This window comes from Myotis daubentonii, chromosome 6, assembly GCF_963259705.1.
Source record: "Myotis daubentonii chromosome 6, mMyoDau2.1, whole genome shotgun sequence".
Taxonomy (NCBI): Eukaryota; Metazoa; Chordata; class Mammalia; order Chiroptera; family Vespertilionidae; genus Myotis; species Myotis daubentonii.
In genome coordinates, this window is record NC_081845.1 from 61,346,500 (window position 1) to 61,360,445 (window position 13,946).

Consider the following 13,946-nt stretch of genomic DNA (forward strand, 5'->3'; position numbering starts at 1 on the left):
CTAGCCAGCCTCAGAGCTGGAGTTGAAACAGTGTTTCAATTATAGAACCCAAACAAACCCAGATCAGCAGCCGAGGTCTCAGAGCTGGAGCCGAGCCTCAGAGCTAAAGCCGGCCCTCAGTTCCAGTGACAGCCATAGAAGGTAAATAAATCCCAGAATTTAAAAAAAAAAAGAAAAAAAGGAGAGGTTGGGAACTTCAGTTACCTGCCAGCCTGAAAACGGCCCTCAGCCCCTCACCCAGACTGGACAGGCACCCCAGTGGGGACCCCCACCCTGAAGGGGGTGTGACCAGCTTCAAACAGCCATCATCCCCTCATCCAAGCTGGCCAGGCACCCAAGTGGGACCCCCACCCTGATCCGGGACACTCTTCAGGGCAAACCAGCCGGCCCCCACCCGTGCACCAGGCCTCTATCCTATATAATAGCATATGAAAGGGTAATAGCAATAGTAAAAGGGTAATATGCCTCCCAGCACCGGGATCAGCGGAGCCACAAGGCCTCCCAAACCCGGGATCAGCGGAGCCGCGAGGCCTCCTGGCCCCTGGAGCAGCATGACAGGGGGCAGCGCCCAAACCCCCTGATCGCCCTGCGGCTCTGTGTGTGACAGGGGGCGGGGCCACAACCTCCCTATCTGCCCTGCTCTGTTCGTGACAGGGGAAGGCCCCCCGAAACTCCCCCATGGGCCCTGCTCTGTGTGTGACGGATTAGAGTCGCAATCTCCCCATTGGCCCTGAACTGAGTGTGACAGGGGGAGTGCCCCAAACCCCTGATCGGCCCTGCTCTGTGGGTGATAGGGGTTGGCGCTCCAACCCCCTGATCCGCCCTGCTCTGTGTGTGACAGGGGGCGGTGCCCCAACTCCCCTATCGGCCCTACTCTGTGCATGACAGGGGGGAGCTCCCCAACCCCCTGATGAGCCCTGCATGTGCGTGATGGGGGAGTTCCCCAACCTCCTGATCAGCCCTGCTCTGTGCGTGACGGGGGAGCTCCCCAACCCCCCTGATGGGCCCTGCTCTGTGCGTGACAGGGGGCAGCGCCCCAACCCCCCGATCGGCCCTGCTCTGTGTGTGACGGGGTGGCACCGCAACCTCCCCATCGACCCTGCCTTGAGTGTGACAGGGGGCGGTGCCCCAACCCCCCAATTGGCCTTACCCTGAGAGTGACTGGGGGTGGTATCGCAACCCCCTGATCCGCCCTGCTCTGTGTGTGACAGGGGGCGGTGCCCCAACTCCCCAATTGGCCCTGCTCTGAGCCCGACCAGGGGCTGCACTTAGGGATTGGGTCTGCCCTCTGCCACCCAGGAGCAGGCCTAAGCCAGCAGGTCGTTATCTTCCGAGGGGTCCCAGACTGCGAGAGGGCACAGGCCGGGCTGAGGGACCCCCCCACGCCAGTGCACAAATTTTTGTGCACTGGGCCTCTAGCGATTTTAATAATTGAAATAAAGTCAGAAAAATGGTGTAACTGGAAAATTCAACCAATACTTTTAATAAGTATAAACATACTTTTAGTAAGTATAAAGTATATTTCTGGATGGTATAATTTGTGAAAACTTCCTTAACGTCTTATTACACATGACTTAAACTACATTTTAACAATAACAGGAATATTATATCCAATTAACAGAATCAAAACTAACATTTTTTAAAAAAACAAACTGAACATTTAAGCCACTAATTAGTACTTTCAAAAGGATTTGACAGATCTGTTGATTATAGGAAATTAAAGGCAATTACCTTTACAAATGTTCGATTTCCCTCCTGCAGGAGTCCCTTCTCAGAGAGACAATGATGTAAGTGAAACTGTGTAAAAAAAAGTTTTAAAAATCTAATTTATAACCACTTATTTTAAATGGTGCGTTGATGAAGCAATAAAACTTTTAAGATCTCTTCCATTGCCTTTTAGTATCTATTACATGGAAATATTTTAAAAGTAAATATCTTTTATGACATGCACAATTAATGACCCATTTTAGAGAATAAGAGGCCTATATTGAATAACATTATAAAATATAGTCACATGGGAATAGCTGATACTGACAGATTATAGGAAAGAAATATGACTCATAATAATTTGTCACATATTAAGACCCTTAAATTTAGTTACTCATTATATTTAGAGATCCATTTAAAATGCTCATTTAAAAATATTCTTGAAAATCTTTTAAGTACAAGATCTTCATATATTCAACTTTTGTATGTTTCATATATTTGGTAAATTGCTAAGGAAGTGAGTTATTTTCAACAGTTTTTATTTCTGTGGAGTTCAAGAGAATGCCCAGCCTCCATAAATAAAAAGTAAATAAAGGAAATGTATCAGAGAGTTGCAAAACGGCGTCATCATGCTTCTGAAGAAACTTCTTGATTTCTTGATCATCATGCCCCAAACTCAAAGTACTGCCTTCTTCGTTTTCCTTTTGAAGAAGCTGCTCCAGAACCCAAAAGAGGGAGAAAATATTTTCATAGCGTGACGCATCATAACTGGCTTGCACCTACAAATAAACACACTCCTTTTAAAAAAATATTGGTTGTAGCTCAAATCAGAAAAAAGCCAAATAAGGTGATTACATTTTCGGTTAAAAAATAAATACAGTTGACCCTTGAACAACACAGGAGTCAGAGGCACTGACCCACCCTCTCCCCATACAGTTGAAAATCCACGTGTAACTTGTGAAAACCCCCAAATTTAAGCTGTCCCTTGCGATCCAAGGGGATTGGTTCCAGGGCCCTGAGTGGGTAGAAAATCTACATATGCTCAAGTCCTATATATAATAGGGTGTAGATTAATGCATAGAGTCGACTCTCCACATAGGCGGACTCCCAACCATAGACAAAAAACAGTGCAGGTATTTAATGAAAAACAATCAGCATTTAAGTGAACCCACAGAGTTCACACCCATGTTGTTCAAGGGTCAACTGTATTTGACTTAATACCCCTGTCTTCTTGTTCCTTTTCGAGAACAAAGGAGAAAACTTGACAATCTTGTATTACTTTTTTCTCTTGCTGGTTTACAAAGCTCTAAATCCTTTCTCGGCATTATTGCTACAATTTATTACTCAGATGATTCGGAGAATACTTGGCAAAGAGGCTTACACATACCAAGTTCTGTGTGTTTATTTCAACATTTCATCAAAGACTTCCCATCAATAATACTCTTGCCAAGGATAATACAAGGATTTTTAGGGGAAGGATTTTAGGAACATGTTTCACTGTACAACTCAGTCTTAGAGCAGTTAGAGTTATGATCTGTAAGTGACCAGACGTGATCCTGAGTCTACAGAAATCAGGGAGTAATAGGATTAGATTGTGTGGAATTGGATATGTGGTCATGAGGGAAAATGTAGATGTGTCTTGTAGAAGTTATTATTTGGCTTAGGTGGCTGAAAATGAGATGGGCAATGGAAAGCCTAACACAAGGGAATACAGGAATCAGTGAAAAGATAGAAAATGGCTTTATCATTTACTTATTAAGAAATATGTTAGAAATATTCACCAAATCTATTTGCTGTAATAATACGTAAATGAAGAAACATTCTTTTAGAGCCCAGAGGAATGTATTCTTCTAATAAACAGAGTCAAATATATATAGATAACTAATCAAATTTAAATTTAATAAAGGCAATTTAAAAACAACGAGGAAACTGTAGACCAGTCTCATTTATGACTCTATACATTTCCAAGTTTTATGAAAATAGACACATGATTCCAAACAATGACATTTACTCCAGTAATGTAATCAAGCAGGATTTCTTTTTAGGTGCTTCAATAATAGGAAGTCTTATCAATATAATCCATCATAACAAATTTAAGGGGAAAAACTATATGATTGTGTCAATAGGTACAGAAAAATATTTTTGTTTTGTTTTTAGTTACAGTTTACATGAAATATTGTATTATATTCAGGTGTACAGCATAGTGGTTAGACAATCATATACTTTGTAAAGTGTTCCCCCTGATATTTCCAATACCCACCTGGCACATACATAGTTATTACAGTATTGACTGTACTTTATGCTGTACTTTATATTGCTATGACTATTTAGTAACTACCAATCTGTACTTCTCAACCCCTAATACATAACATTGTATTAGTTTCAGATATCTATATATATAAAAGCCTAAGCAACCTTTATGACTGAACGACTGGAATGACCAGTTGCTATGACGTGCACTGACCACCAGGGGGCAGATGCTCAATGCAGGAGCTGCCCCCTGGTGGTCAGTGTGCTCCCACAGTGGGAGCGCTGCTCAGCCAGAAGGGGCTCATGGCTAGTGAGCGCAGCTGTGGCAGCAGGAGCCTCTTCTATTGCCGCAGCAGCGCTACCAAGCAGTAGCTGTGGCAGGTGCAGCGGGGCGGGGATGAGCAGCAGCGGAGCTGAGCCTGGCCCTGGCTGAGGCTCCTCCCTGGTCTCCTGCCACTTTGGCACTGCTATATCCCCCCTCCCCCGAGGGGTCCCAGGTTATGAGAGGGTGCAGACCAGGCTGAGGGACCCCACCGGTGCACAAATCCATGCACCAGGCCTCTAGTACAATATAATGATTTGATATGTGTATATATTGCAAAATGATTTCATAAGATATCCAGTTGACATCCATCAACATATATAGTTGCAAAAATGTATTATTCTTGTAATGAGAACTTTTTTACTTAGTCCACCAAACCACTCCACTTCTGGCAACCATCAGCCTGTTCTCTGTATCTATGAATCTGTTTCTGTTTTGTTTGTTCATTTATATTGTTCTTTAGATTCCACATATAAGTGAAACCATATGGTAATTGTCTTTCTCTGATTTATTTCACATAATATTCTCTAGGTCCATCCATGTTGTTGCAGATGCTAAAATATCATTTTTTTATGGCTGAGTAATATTCCATTTCATAGATATATCACCACATTTTTGTCCACTCATCCAGTTGATGGATACTGCAGATGCTTCCATAGCTTGACTATTGTAAATATTGCTGGCAATGAACATAAGGGTACATATATTCTTTTGAATTAATGTTTTGGGTTTCTTTAGATATATTCCCAGGAGTGGAATTGCTGGGTCATAAGACAGTTCCATTTTTAATTTCTTGAGACAACTCTGTACTGCATTCTACAGTGGTTGCACCAATCTGCATTCCCCCCAGCAGTGCACAAGAGTTTCCTTTACTCCACCTCCTAGCCAATACCTGTTGTATTTTGATTTATTGATGACAGCCATTCTGACAGGTGTGAGGTGATATCTCATTGTGGTTTTAATTTGCATTTCTCTGACGATTAGTGAATTTGAGCATCTTTTCATATGACTATTTGCCATCTGTATGTCTCTAGAGAGGTGTCTATCAGGCTCTTTGCCCATTTTTTAATTGGGTTGTTTAATTTCTTGGTGTTGAGTTGTATGCATTTTTTATAAATTTTGGATATTAACCTCTTATCAGATGTATCACTGGTAAATATTTCTCACAGCACTCAAGGGTTCTGTTTTCTCCACATGCTTCCAATACTGGTTTGTTTTGTTTTTTTGTTTTCTTTGTTTCTCTTTTTGAAAATAGCCATTCTGACAGATGTGAAGTGATATTTTATTGTGTCATGCACTGGGCCTCTAGAAAATGTGAGTTTATGTCTGGACCAGGGGTCCTCAAACTACAGCCTGCAGGCCACATGCAAATACAAATATTGAATTTGTTCCCGTTTTGGTTTTTTACTTCAAAAGAAGATATGTGCAGTGTGCATAGGAATTTGTTCATAGTTTTTTTTTTTTTTAAACTATAGTCCGGCCCTCCAATGGTCTGAGGGACAGTGAACTGGTCCCCTGTTTAAAAAGTTTGAGGACCCCTGGTCTGGACTCTCTGGTTGCACTGATCTATGAGTCTGTGTTTTGACAATAACATTATTTTGATTACTATAGCTTTGCATATAGTTTGAAAAGAGGGAGCAGGCTACATCTAGCTTTGTTCCTTCTCAAGATAGCTTTGCTATTTAGGGTCTTTTATGGTTACATACAAATTTTAAGATTGTTCTATTTTATACTTTCTTTTAAAATGCTTATAATATTAATTACTTCTGCCCTCACATTCCCACAAATTGGACTATACATTATTAGATGAATACATCTAATGTCTATATGCCAATTCCCTTGATGTGGAATGGACTCTATCATCAATAATTAATTACTAGGACTCTGGTCAGCATTTAGTGACCACTAAAGATACCAGGTATCTGGATCCCACCATTTTTATAGATTTGAATTTTTTAGCTTATATTTTGGTTTATATATTTATCATCTGTTGAGATCCTACACATGTTGAGTAAAGCTAATGTGTTCCCGTCTCTACAGTTTCTATAATTCCTAGAACAATGTCTTTCTTGTCCATAGTAAATCTCAATATACATTTCTTGTTTTGAATTGAACAGGAATTGTAGTGACTTAGAAGGTACCTCTACAGACACATGCAGTAGTGCTCCCTTATCTACAGATTTGTTTTCTACAGTTTTAATTATCCATGGTAAACTGCCTTCCAAATTATTAAATGAAAAATCCAGAAATAAACAATTTGAAAGTTTTAAATTTCACACCTCAGTAGCGTGATGAAATCCCATGCTGTCCTGCTCCATTCCTCCTGGTACATGCATCACCCCTTTATCCAGCATTTCCATGCTGTGTAGGCTACCAGCTAGTAGTGGCCCTCTCAGTTATCAGATGCACTATTACAGTATTTCAGAGCTTGTGTTCACATAACCCTTATTTTATTTAATGGTCCCAAAGTGCAAGAGTAGTGATGCTGGCAATTTGGGTATGCCAAGGAAAAGCTATAAAGTACTTCTTTTAAGTGAAAAGGTGAAAGTTCTCAATAAGGAAAGAAAAAAATCATATGCTGAGGTTGCTAAAATGTTTATCAAAACAAATACTCTATCCATGAAATTGCCCAATTTATAAATGAAACTTTATTATAGGTGTATATGTATAGGAAAAGCATAATATATAGAGAGTTCAATGCTATCTTCAGTTTCAGGCATCCACTGGGGGTCTTGAAATGTTATCTCCCACAGATAAGGGGGGATTACTGTATTGATTATTATCAGTGGCATTTTTCAATATAAAATTATTTTTAACACTTTATTCCAAACTAAAAAATTTTTTGCAGTATGTGTTTAACCTGATCATGTGAGCAATGCTTAAATATTTATTTTTAAACCTGCTCAGTAATGATCATGAATAGTCCAAATTCCTGTATGAGATAATAGGTAATTCTTCTTGGAACTATTATTATAAACTTAAATACTTATTTAAACATTAACAGAAATTAGGCAGTACTTAAATGCAAATTCTATAGCAAAAAGGCACATTTATTTCATTTAATTTGAAGCTTTAACTACAGCAGGGTAGAGTATTTTAGAATGACAATAATAGGTAGAGCGGTGCAAATGATTTTAGAGTTCACCTCTGTTGATATTAGCTATATATTCTAGTGTTTATTCTGTTGGGCCATACATTGGGGTTTTGTGAACCAAATGGTTCTTCTTTTTTGAAGTTACTTAGTTTACCTTTTAGTTAAGCATGGTTTACATGTAGAACACATGTTTTATAAACAGTTTAAAATTGCCAACTGTGCTTATCATAAAGAGAAGTCTCCCTCCCAATAGAGGCCATAGCATCCGGGCAATTTCAGGGCATGTGTGTAAAGCACACAGACTGGGTCTTGGCACCTTTCCATTGGCTTTGAGACTCGCACTCTGGGCATGTTTACCTGGGGTCCTCACTATAGTGTCTCATTTCTCCATGTGGTTTTGGGCTTTGCTCTTTACGTTTATCAGAACTTATCTATCTTGGGTCCCACCTTTGTCCTAAAGGCCTGTTCTCATAATAAGTAATTGGATAAACTCTTTTGTTCCAAGATATTAACAGCGTGTAGAATATTAATTTGAGACAGTATGCATTACCTTACATGCCCTCCCTCTCAGCATGACTAAAATGCATGTCTGTGGGGGAGGTCTTTCTTGTAGTTACCAAATACCATCACTCTGGAAGCTGCCTGCTCTGCTCAGAGACTTTCAGAATTACTGCATTGCCTGAATCAAAAGTAAAGTAAATGGTATTAAGATGATGGCTTTTCCTCTTCTGTATTCTGGTGTAACTGCTACATTCCCAGCATCACATTAGACTGAACGACACTATGTTAGAAAACACCCAGCACAGGAGGAACATGCCGGCCTGGAAAATACCCAGGCCGTTTGCCTGGACACCCTGTGGGGAAGATGGAATGAACTTCAGTCACAAGCATCAGGGCTGTGTCTGTCTGACGCATTGCTACCAGTTTCTCTCTTTATCTAGGTCTTTTAGGATTGAGGGAGCCTTCAGAGGAAGCGTCTGTAGTCCCATGACTATTTCTTACGACCCAATCCTGTTTAGACAGCAGGGAACATTCAGAAGAGGACATACTTTCTAAAGAAAAATCATCATATATTTTGTAGAACATTTTAGAATTAAAACATTTTATGTTTCTATTCTTGAGCTGGGCTTGAGAAAGTCAAAGTATATAAATATTTTTAAATGGTGAGAAAATATTAGTATTTCTATACATGCTGCTAAATTTCACTTTAAAAGTTAGATTCTGAAGTTAAGGCTATAGACATATTATGCTAGTTTCCTAACTAGTTGGAATTCAGATATTTGTGCAAAGACGTACTATCCTTGAAAAAGACACTGCTACTTGCTCACCCACATCCATTTTTTTTTTCCTTTCTTTTTCATCTGTCAACCTCAGTTTTGTTCCTGGTGACAATGGATCAACTAAAAGGGTACACTGTCCAGTCTTCCTTAAGGCCAATTCTGGTCAAAGAGCTGTAAACAGAAGTAACAGGGTGGCGTTTCTGGGAAAGCTCTCTGTCTTCAATACCAGATGGACTCTTGTGGAACGTACCTTGTGCCTTCCCTCTTCACCACTGCTCCTGAGGGCAAGTACAGATGAAATGCGTGCAAGTAGAAGAGCCATCCTGTGGGCATGAGGATGAGGACCCCACAGGGATGGGCAGGAAGGGCCAGGTTCTGGAGGGCACCCTGCAGCTCAGTAGTCCCACACAGGGAGCTGTACCTGCCTGTACTATGTTGGGATCCCTTCCTCCATTTTGGCCTTTTATATTAGGGACCTTGAGACTTCATCTAGGCAGGAAGGTAACTAGTCTTGTTCCTAGCTTCGAAAAGGTGCCTCCTTCTGCTGTCTCTGACACAGAAATGAAAGAGATGCCTAAAGGGACAAAAACAGTCCCATTCCTTGGTAGATAATAAAGGCACTGTACACTGGAGGTGTGGCTTGAAGTTTGGGTGTTTATGTTTAATGCTAAAAAATCTGACCATGTTCATCAACATTTTAATTGATATGTGCTGGCTGAGGGCATGCAGAGGTGAAGTCTGACACTTTGAGAAATAAGTATGCTGCGAAGGGGTGAAAACACAACACATTTTCTTCCTATTTCTTCAAACTCAAGAGATAAAGAAAATCCGATCATTACAGGGCAGAACATCAAGACAAAAGAGTATAGGCATGTAACCTAAATGTTAAATTCAATGATCACTAACTATAATACACCAATGGTTCAGCATCCTACATGTCAGATTTTATGAGACTGTAGCAACTGAAATCAATAGTGTTGAGAAGAATAAATTCAACACAGTACTTTAAAGGAAAAGGTCCATTGTCCCCTAATAACTAAATGAGAAACATACCCCTGAATTTTAAGAACTTAGCCCTTTTTTTATCTACTAGACAGCAAAGCAGCAGTAAATTCCAGTCAAGGACCTGAGGAGGAGGAAGTTCACTCTGTATCAGCAGTTACTATGCCCTTTGAGGCTTCTGGAGCCCATGAGAAGGCACTTACAGAGCTGACAGATAACCAGGGGCTCGGCGAGGGCCCTGCACAGTACTGCAACAGTGCGTCAGAGCAGAGTAGAACCACATGCATATCATATCTAATATATATATATATATATATGCATGTGTAAAAATATATAGAATCAATAAAGCAAAGGAGGCACATATCTAATATATGCTATATAATATAGTGCATATATTTAGTATATTTTGTTGCCTATAATCATATGTCTATCCTATATAATAAAAGGCTAATATGCAAATCAACCAAATGGCAGAATGACCGGTTGCTATGATGCACACTGACCACCAGGGGGCAGATGCTCAGTGCAGGAGCTGCCCCCTGGTGGTCAGTGTGCTCCCACAGGCCTAAGCTGTCAGTTGGACATCTGACATCCCCTGAGGACTCTCGGAGTGTGAGAAGGTGCAGGCTGGGCTGAGGGACTCCCCTGAGTGCATGAATTTCGTGCTCTGGGTCTCTAGTATTATATAACTACTAGAGGCCTGTTGCATGAAAAGATTCGTGCAATAGGCCTTCCTTTCCCCTGGCTGCCGGCACCGGTTTTCCTCCAGCACCCGGGACCCAGGCCTTCACTCCGGCCGGAGCTGCCTTCAGTCTTTGCTGCTCCAGCCAGAGCTGCCTTCAAGCCTTCACTCCGCCGCTTCGCGCCTACATATGCAAATTAACCGCCATCTTTGTTGGTGGTTAATTTGCATATCTCACAAATTAGCCCATGGGAGGAGTAGCGAAGGTACGGTCAATTACCATGTTTGTCTATTATTAGATAGGATATATAATATCTATATTATATAGTTATAGACTTCTATTATATATACATTATATGATATATATACATGTGTATAAATATATGAAATCAATGAACTTATGATTGCAAAAGAAGCACACATTCACTTAAGACTATGTTTCCTAAAAAGATTGTGTCATAGCCTTTTCTTCTGCCCAACACCTGGATGCCAACCCTTACTGAGGAAGTATAAAGCTAAAGGCTGATCAGAGCAGAAAGTATATAATTGGGAATATTTCATAGATATGAATTGTGAGCCAGGGCTCAAAGGGAGTGTGGGCTATAGAGTGGTGAGTCATCTTCTGATCAAAGTGATGGGCAAAGAATAATAAAAATGATTCAATGGCTATTCATCCATTTTGCTTTATACAGATAATGGTACAGATATCTACCTTAAATGTTGGATATTGGAGACTGCTTCTAAAGAGCTTATGTCTAATTTGTGAGGTAACTTAGCTAGAGTTCTAAACTATTGACATTACTAACATTTGGGATCTTGATAGTTTACCTTGTTTCCTATGGGGAGTAGTTCAAGTATGCAAGATTTGTACATAAAAAATAGCATGTGAGGAATAAACATAACAGAAAGGATTTTAAAAATCTGTCATTATGACCCTTGTTCAAAAATAATGATTTTTCTCATTAACCAATTTTACTTTTCTCAAATCTGTTCCCTGAGACTGAATTTATATAGTAAGGTAATAGCAAAATGAGCAGACCAAAAAAATAAAATAAAAGGCCTATAGTGTAAGAGGATTTTGGACAAGGATCACAGAGAGTGAAAGGGTGGTTTGTATTTGACAACAGTACAGACTGGGTCTCCCAACAAAAACAGATGTGGCAGTGCCTCTTGTTGGTTGAGATCTTTGAGAAAACAGAATGGTACTGAGCAAGGTTTCTTTGTAAAGGAAGGCCATCAACTGAACACATATTCATGGATTTAATAATTCCTGTTGGCCATTTACTAACTGTGTGACCTGGGCAAGTTATTTAAACCTCACTAAGCCTTACATTTTTCCTCATCTAAAGCTTAGAAATAATAACAGTTACTCCTTCCCTGGGTTGTGCTGAGAGGATTACATTAAACCATACATTGAAAACATAGCACAGGAGCACAGATTTTTTGAATAAGTATTATCTGTTATCATCATCATCACCATCATTAAGTTTTTTTCCCCCAAAGTGAAAGAGCCCCTATTCCTAAGGCACTCTGCACCTAGAAGAAGACTACTTACTGGCATTTTCAAGTAGTGTGCTGTGTCAGTTATTGGACACATCTCAAGTTTACTGCGAATTGTTCTAGAGCTGTGTCAAGAATCTGAGGCAGCACTACTTTCCTCTATCAAGAAAATCCTTCAAAGACAGTAGTAATCTAAAAGATAATTCCTTTTTGCATAAAAGAGTGGTGCTGAGGAACCTAAATGTAAGATAATTATTATAAAGCCTTTCTGATATTAGAAAGCCCCATGGATATGAACATTTGCAAAAGAGTCCACCCCAGACCTTACTCCAAACCCCTATCAACATCATATTGAAAGAGCTAGCTTGATTGTCTCTCTTTAATGTTATATTCTCCAATTATCTGACTAGTGTTAGATGGGTCAACTTATTCAAGTTCTATTCTAGATGCCAGTTCTATTCTGAGTCCTAAATACTAGTAACATGTTCTTTTGGTGACTCAGTAATATCATAGATTAGACCCTAATACTTTGATGTTTTATATTTTCATATTCCTGTGGTTTGACTCCTACCTACCAGCAGACTGGTGGATATGATGATAAGATAGATTCCACACTGATTTTAATACATGGACATAGCATTTTCCTGTTCTAATAGGTCTCTTGAGTCAACTTTAAATAGCTTTATGCTGCATCCCCACTGCTTTCTTGGGATCTGTAGCCTCAATTATGGGGTCATCATTCCCACTCAGTAACTTTTCCACTATTTTATAGTACAATATTAAACTTGGTCTAAAGGTGGAAATCCTTCAGAATAAATTTGAGAAGCAAATATATCATTTATGAGTCTGGACTTTTATCACAGTAATTCTTAACAAAACAATACAAACCAGATGATTTGGTTATTAATATAAGTCTATTAAGTGAAAGAACAGGGCTCAGAGACTGAAATAAAAGCAGCTGAGTTCTTTAAGGACTAATTCTGCTGGGAGTACTCAGCACTTTAAAATTTTATGGTTCTCCCTGCCTTGCACTCCCCTCTCCCTGTTCAGTCCTATTACAAACATTTATTGAGTACCTCATGTGCCATACCCTGTGGTAAGTGCTACAGATAGGGATGAACAGGACAGGTTCCCTGCCTATATAAGAACTCTAGTGTGCATCTCTAAGGAGACAAAGAAGTAAGTAAATAATGACAGTGCAGAATGCATGCGCTAAGGGCTATAAAAGAACTCCAAGGAGAATTGAGGCATTTGGTGTGAGACCATGCTAAAGGGCAGGAAATGACTTCAATCATGAATGATGATCCTGCAGGTTTGCTTCCTGCTAGGTGGGATGGCAGGATGCTTTGGGAGATGACTTGAAAATTACTGTCAGCATAGGTAAAACACCTGTCTCTGGTAAGAGAATATGCAGTGAAGCAAAGGAGAGGCAGAGAACTTTAAAGGGGCAGCAGGGAGGGCTGTCACCAATCTCTGCAGCAGTTCATTCTGGAGAATGCCTTTGCCTTCTCTCAGGCCATGGAAATAGACTAGATAACTGGTTTCCACAGTCAAGGGCCAAATCTCTTCTAAGTGTTAACAAAAACTTTAAGAGCATAATTGTTTCCATGCGGTCTACAGTCACTTAAATGTTTGATACTTATCTTCCTGAAAGATGGAATGGATAACAAGAGGAAGCAGGAAAGTAGTATTCTTGGGAGAGAATGCAGTTTCACTAAGTTCAACTATTCCTACCATGTAATTAAGACAGAGCTTGAGAAAAAGAAGCCAAAGCTGATGAATACCGGCTATACACTGGAAACAGATCTAGACGGCCATTACTGATGAAAAACAAATGTCCGAATAGCCACTGGGGGTAAAATCAACAAGGAACATTCTTCTTTAGGATTCTAAATAAAAGATTATCCAAGACAGCATCCAAACCTGACCAACCAGGCAGAAGGCAGGTGCTAGATTTTTAGAGGAACATCAGTGACTGCCCAACCAGGCAAAAGACAGAGGGTTAAAACAATTTCCTAGAGGCTGCTTAGCTAAGCTTTGATAAATGTGCCTAAGTAAGCAAGTAAATATACAATGTATGTATATTTTAAGAGCACTGGATCTAAAGCC

At 40.0% G+C, this 13,946-nt stretch overlaps 1 protein-coding gene across 1 annotated transcript in view; it reads right to left on the bottom strand.

Moving 5' to 3' along the window:
• Positions 1 to 1,467: 1,467 nt before the first annotated feature.
• The window catches only part of MEI4 (meiotic double-stranded break formation protein 4), a 156,789-nt gene continuing 144,310 nt past the window's right edge, over positions 1,468 to 13,946 (bottom strand). Inside the window, exon 5 of the mRNA XM_059699628.1 lies at positions 1,468 to 2,486. Within this exon, the coding sequence (XP_059555611.1) occupies positions 2,217 to 2,486 (270 nt within the window). The 3' untranslated portion in view covers positions 1,468 to 2,216. The remainder of the gene's footprint in view (positions 2,487 to 13,946) is intronic.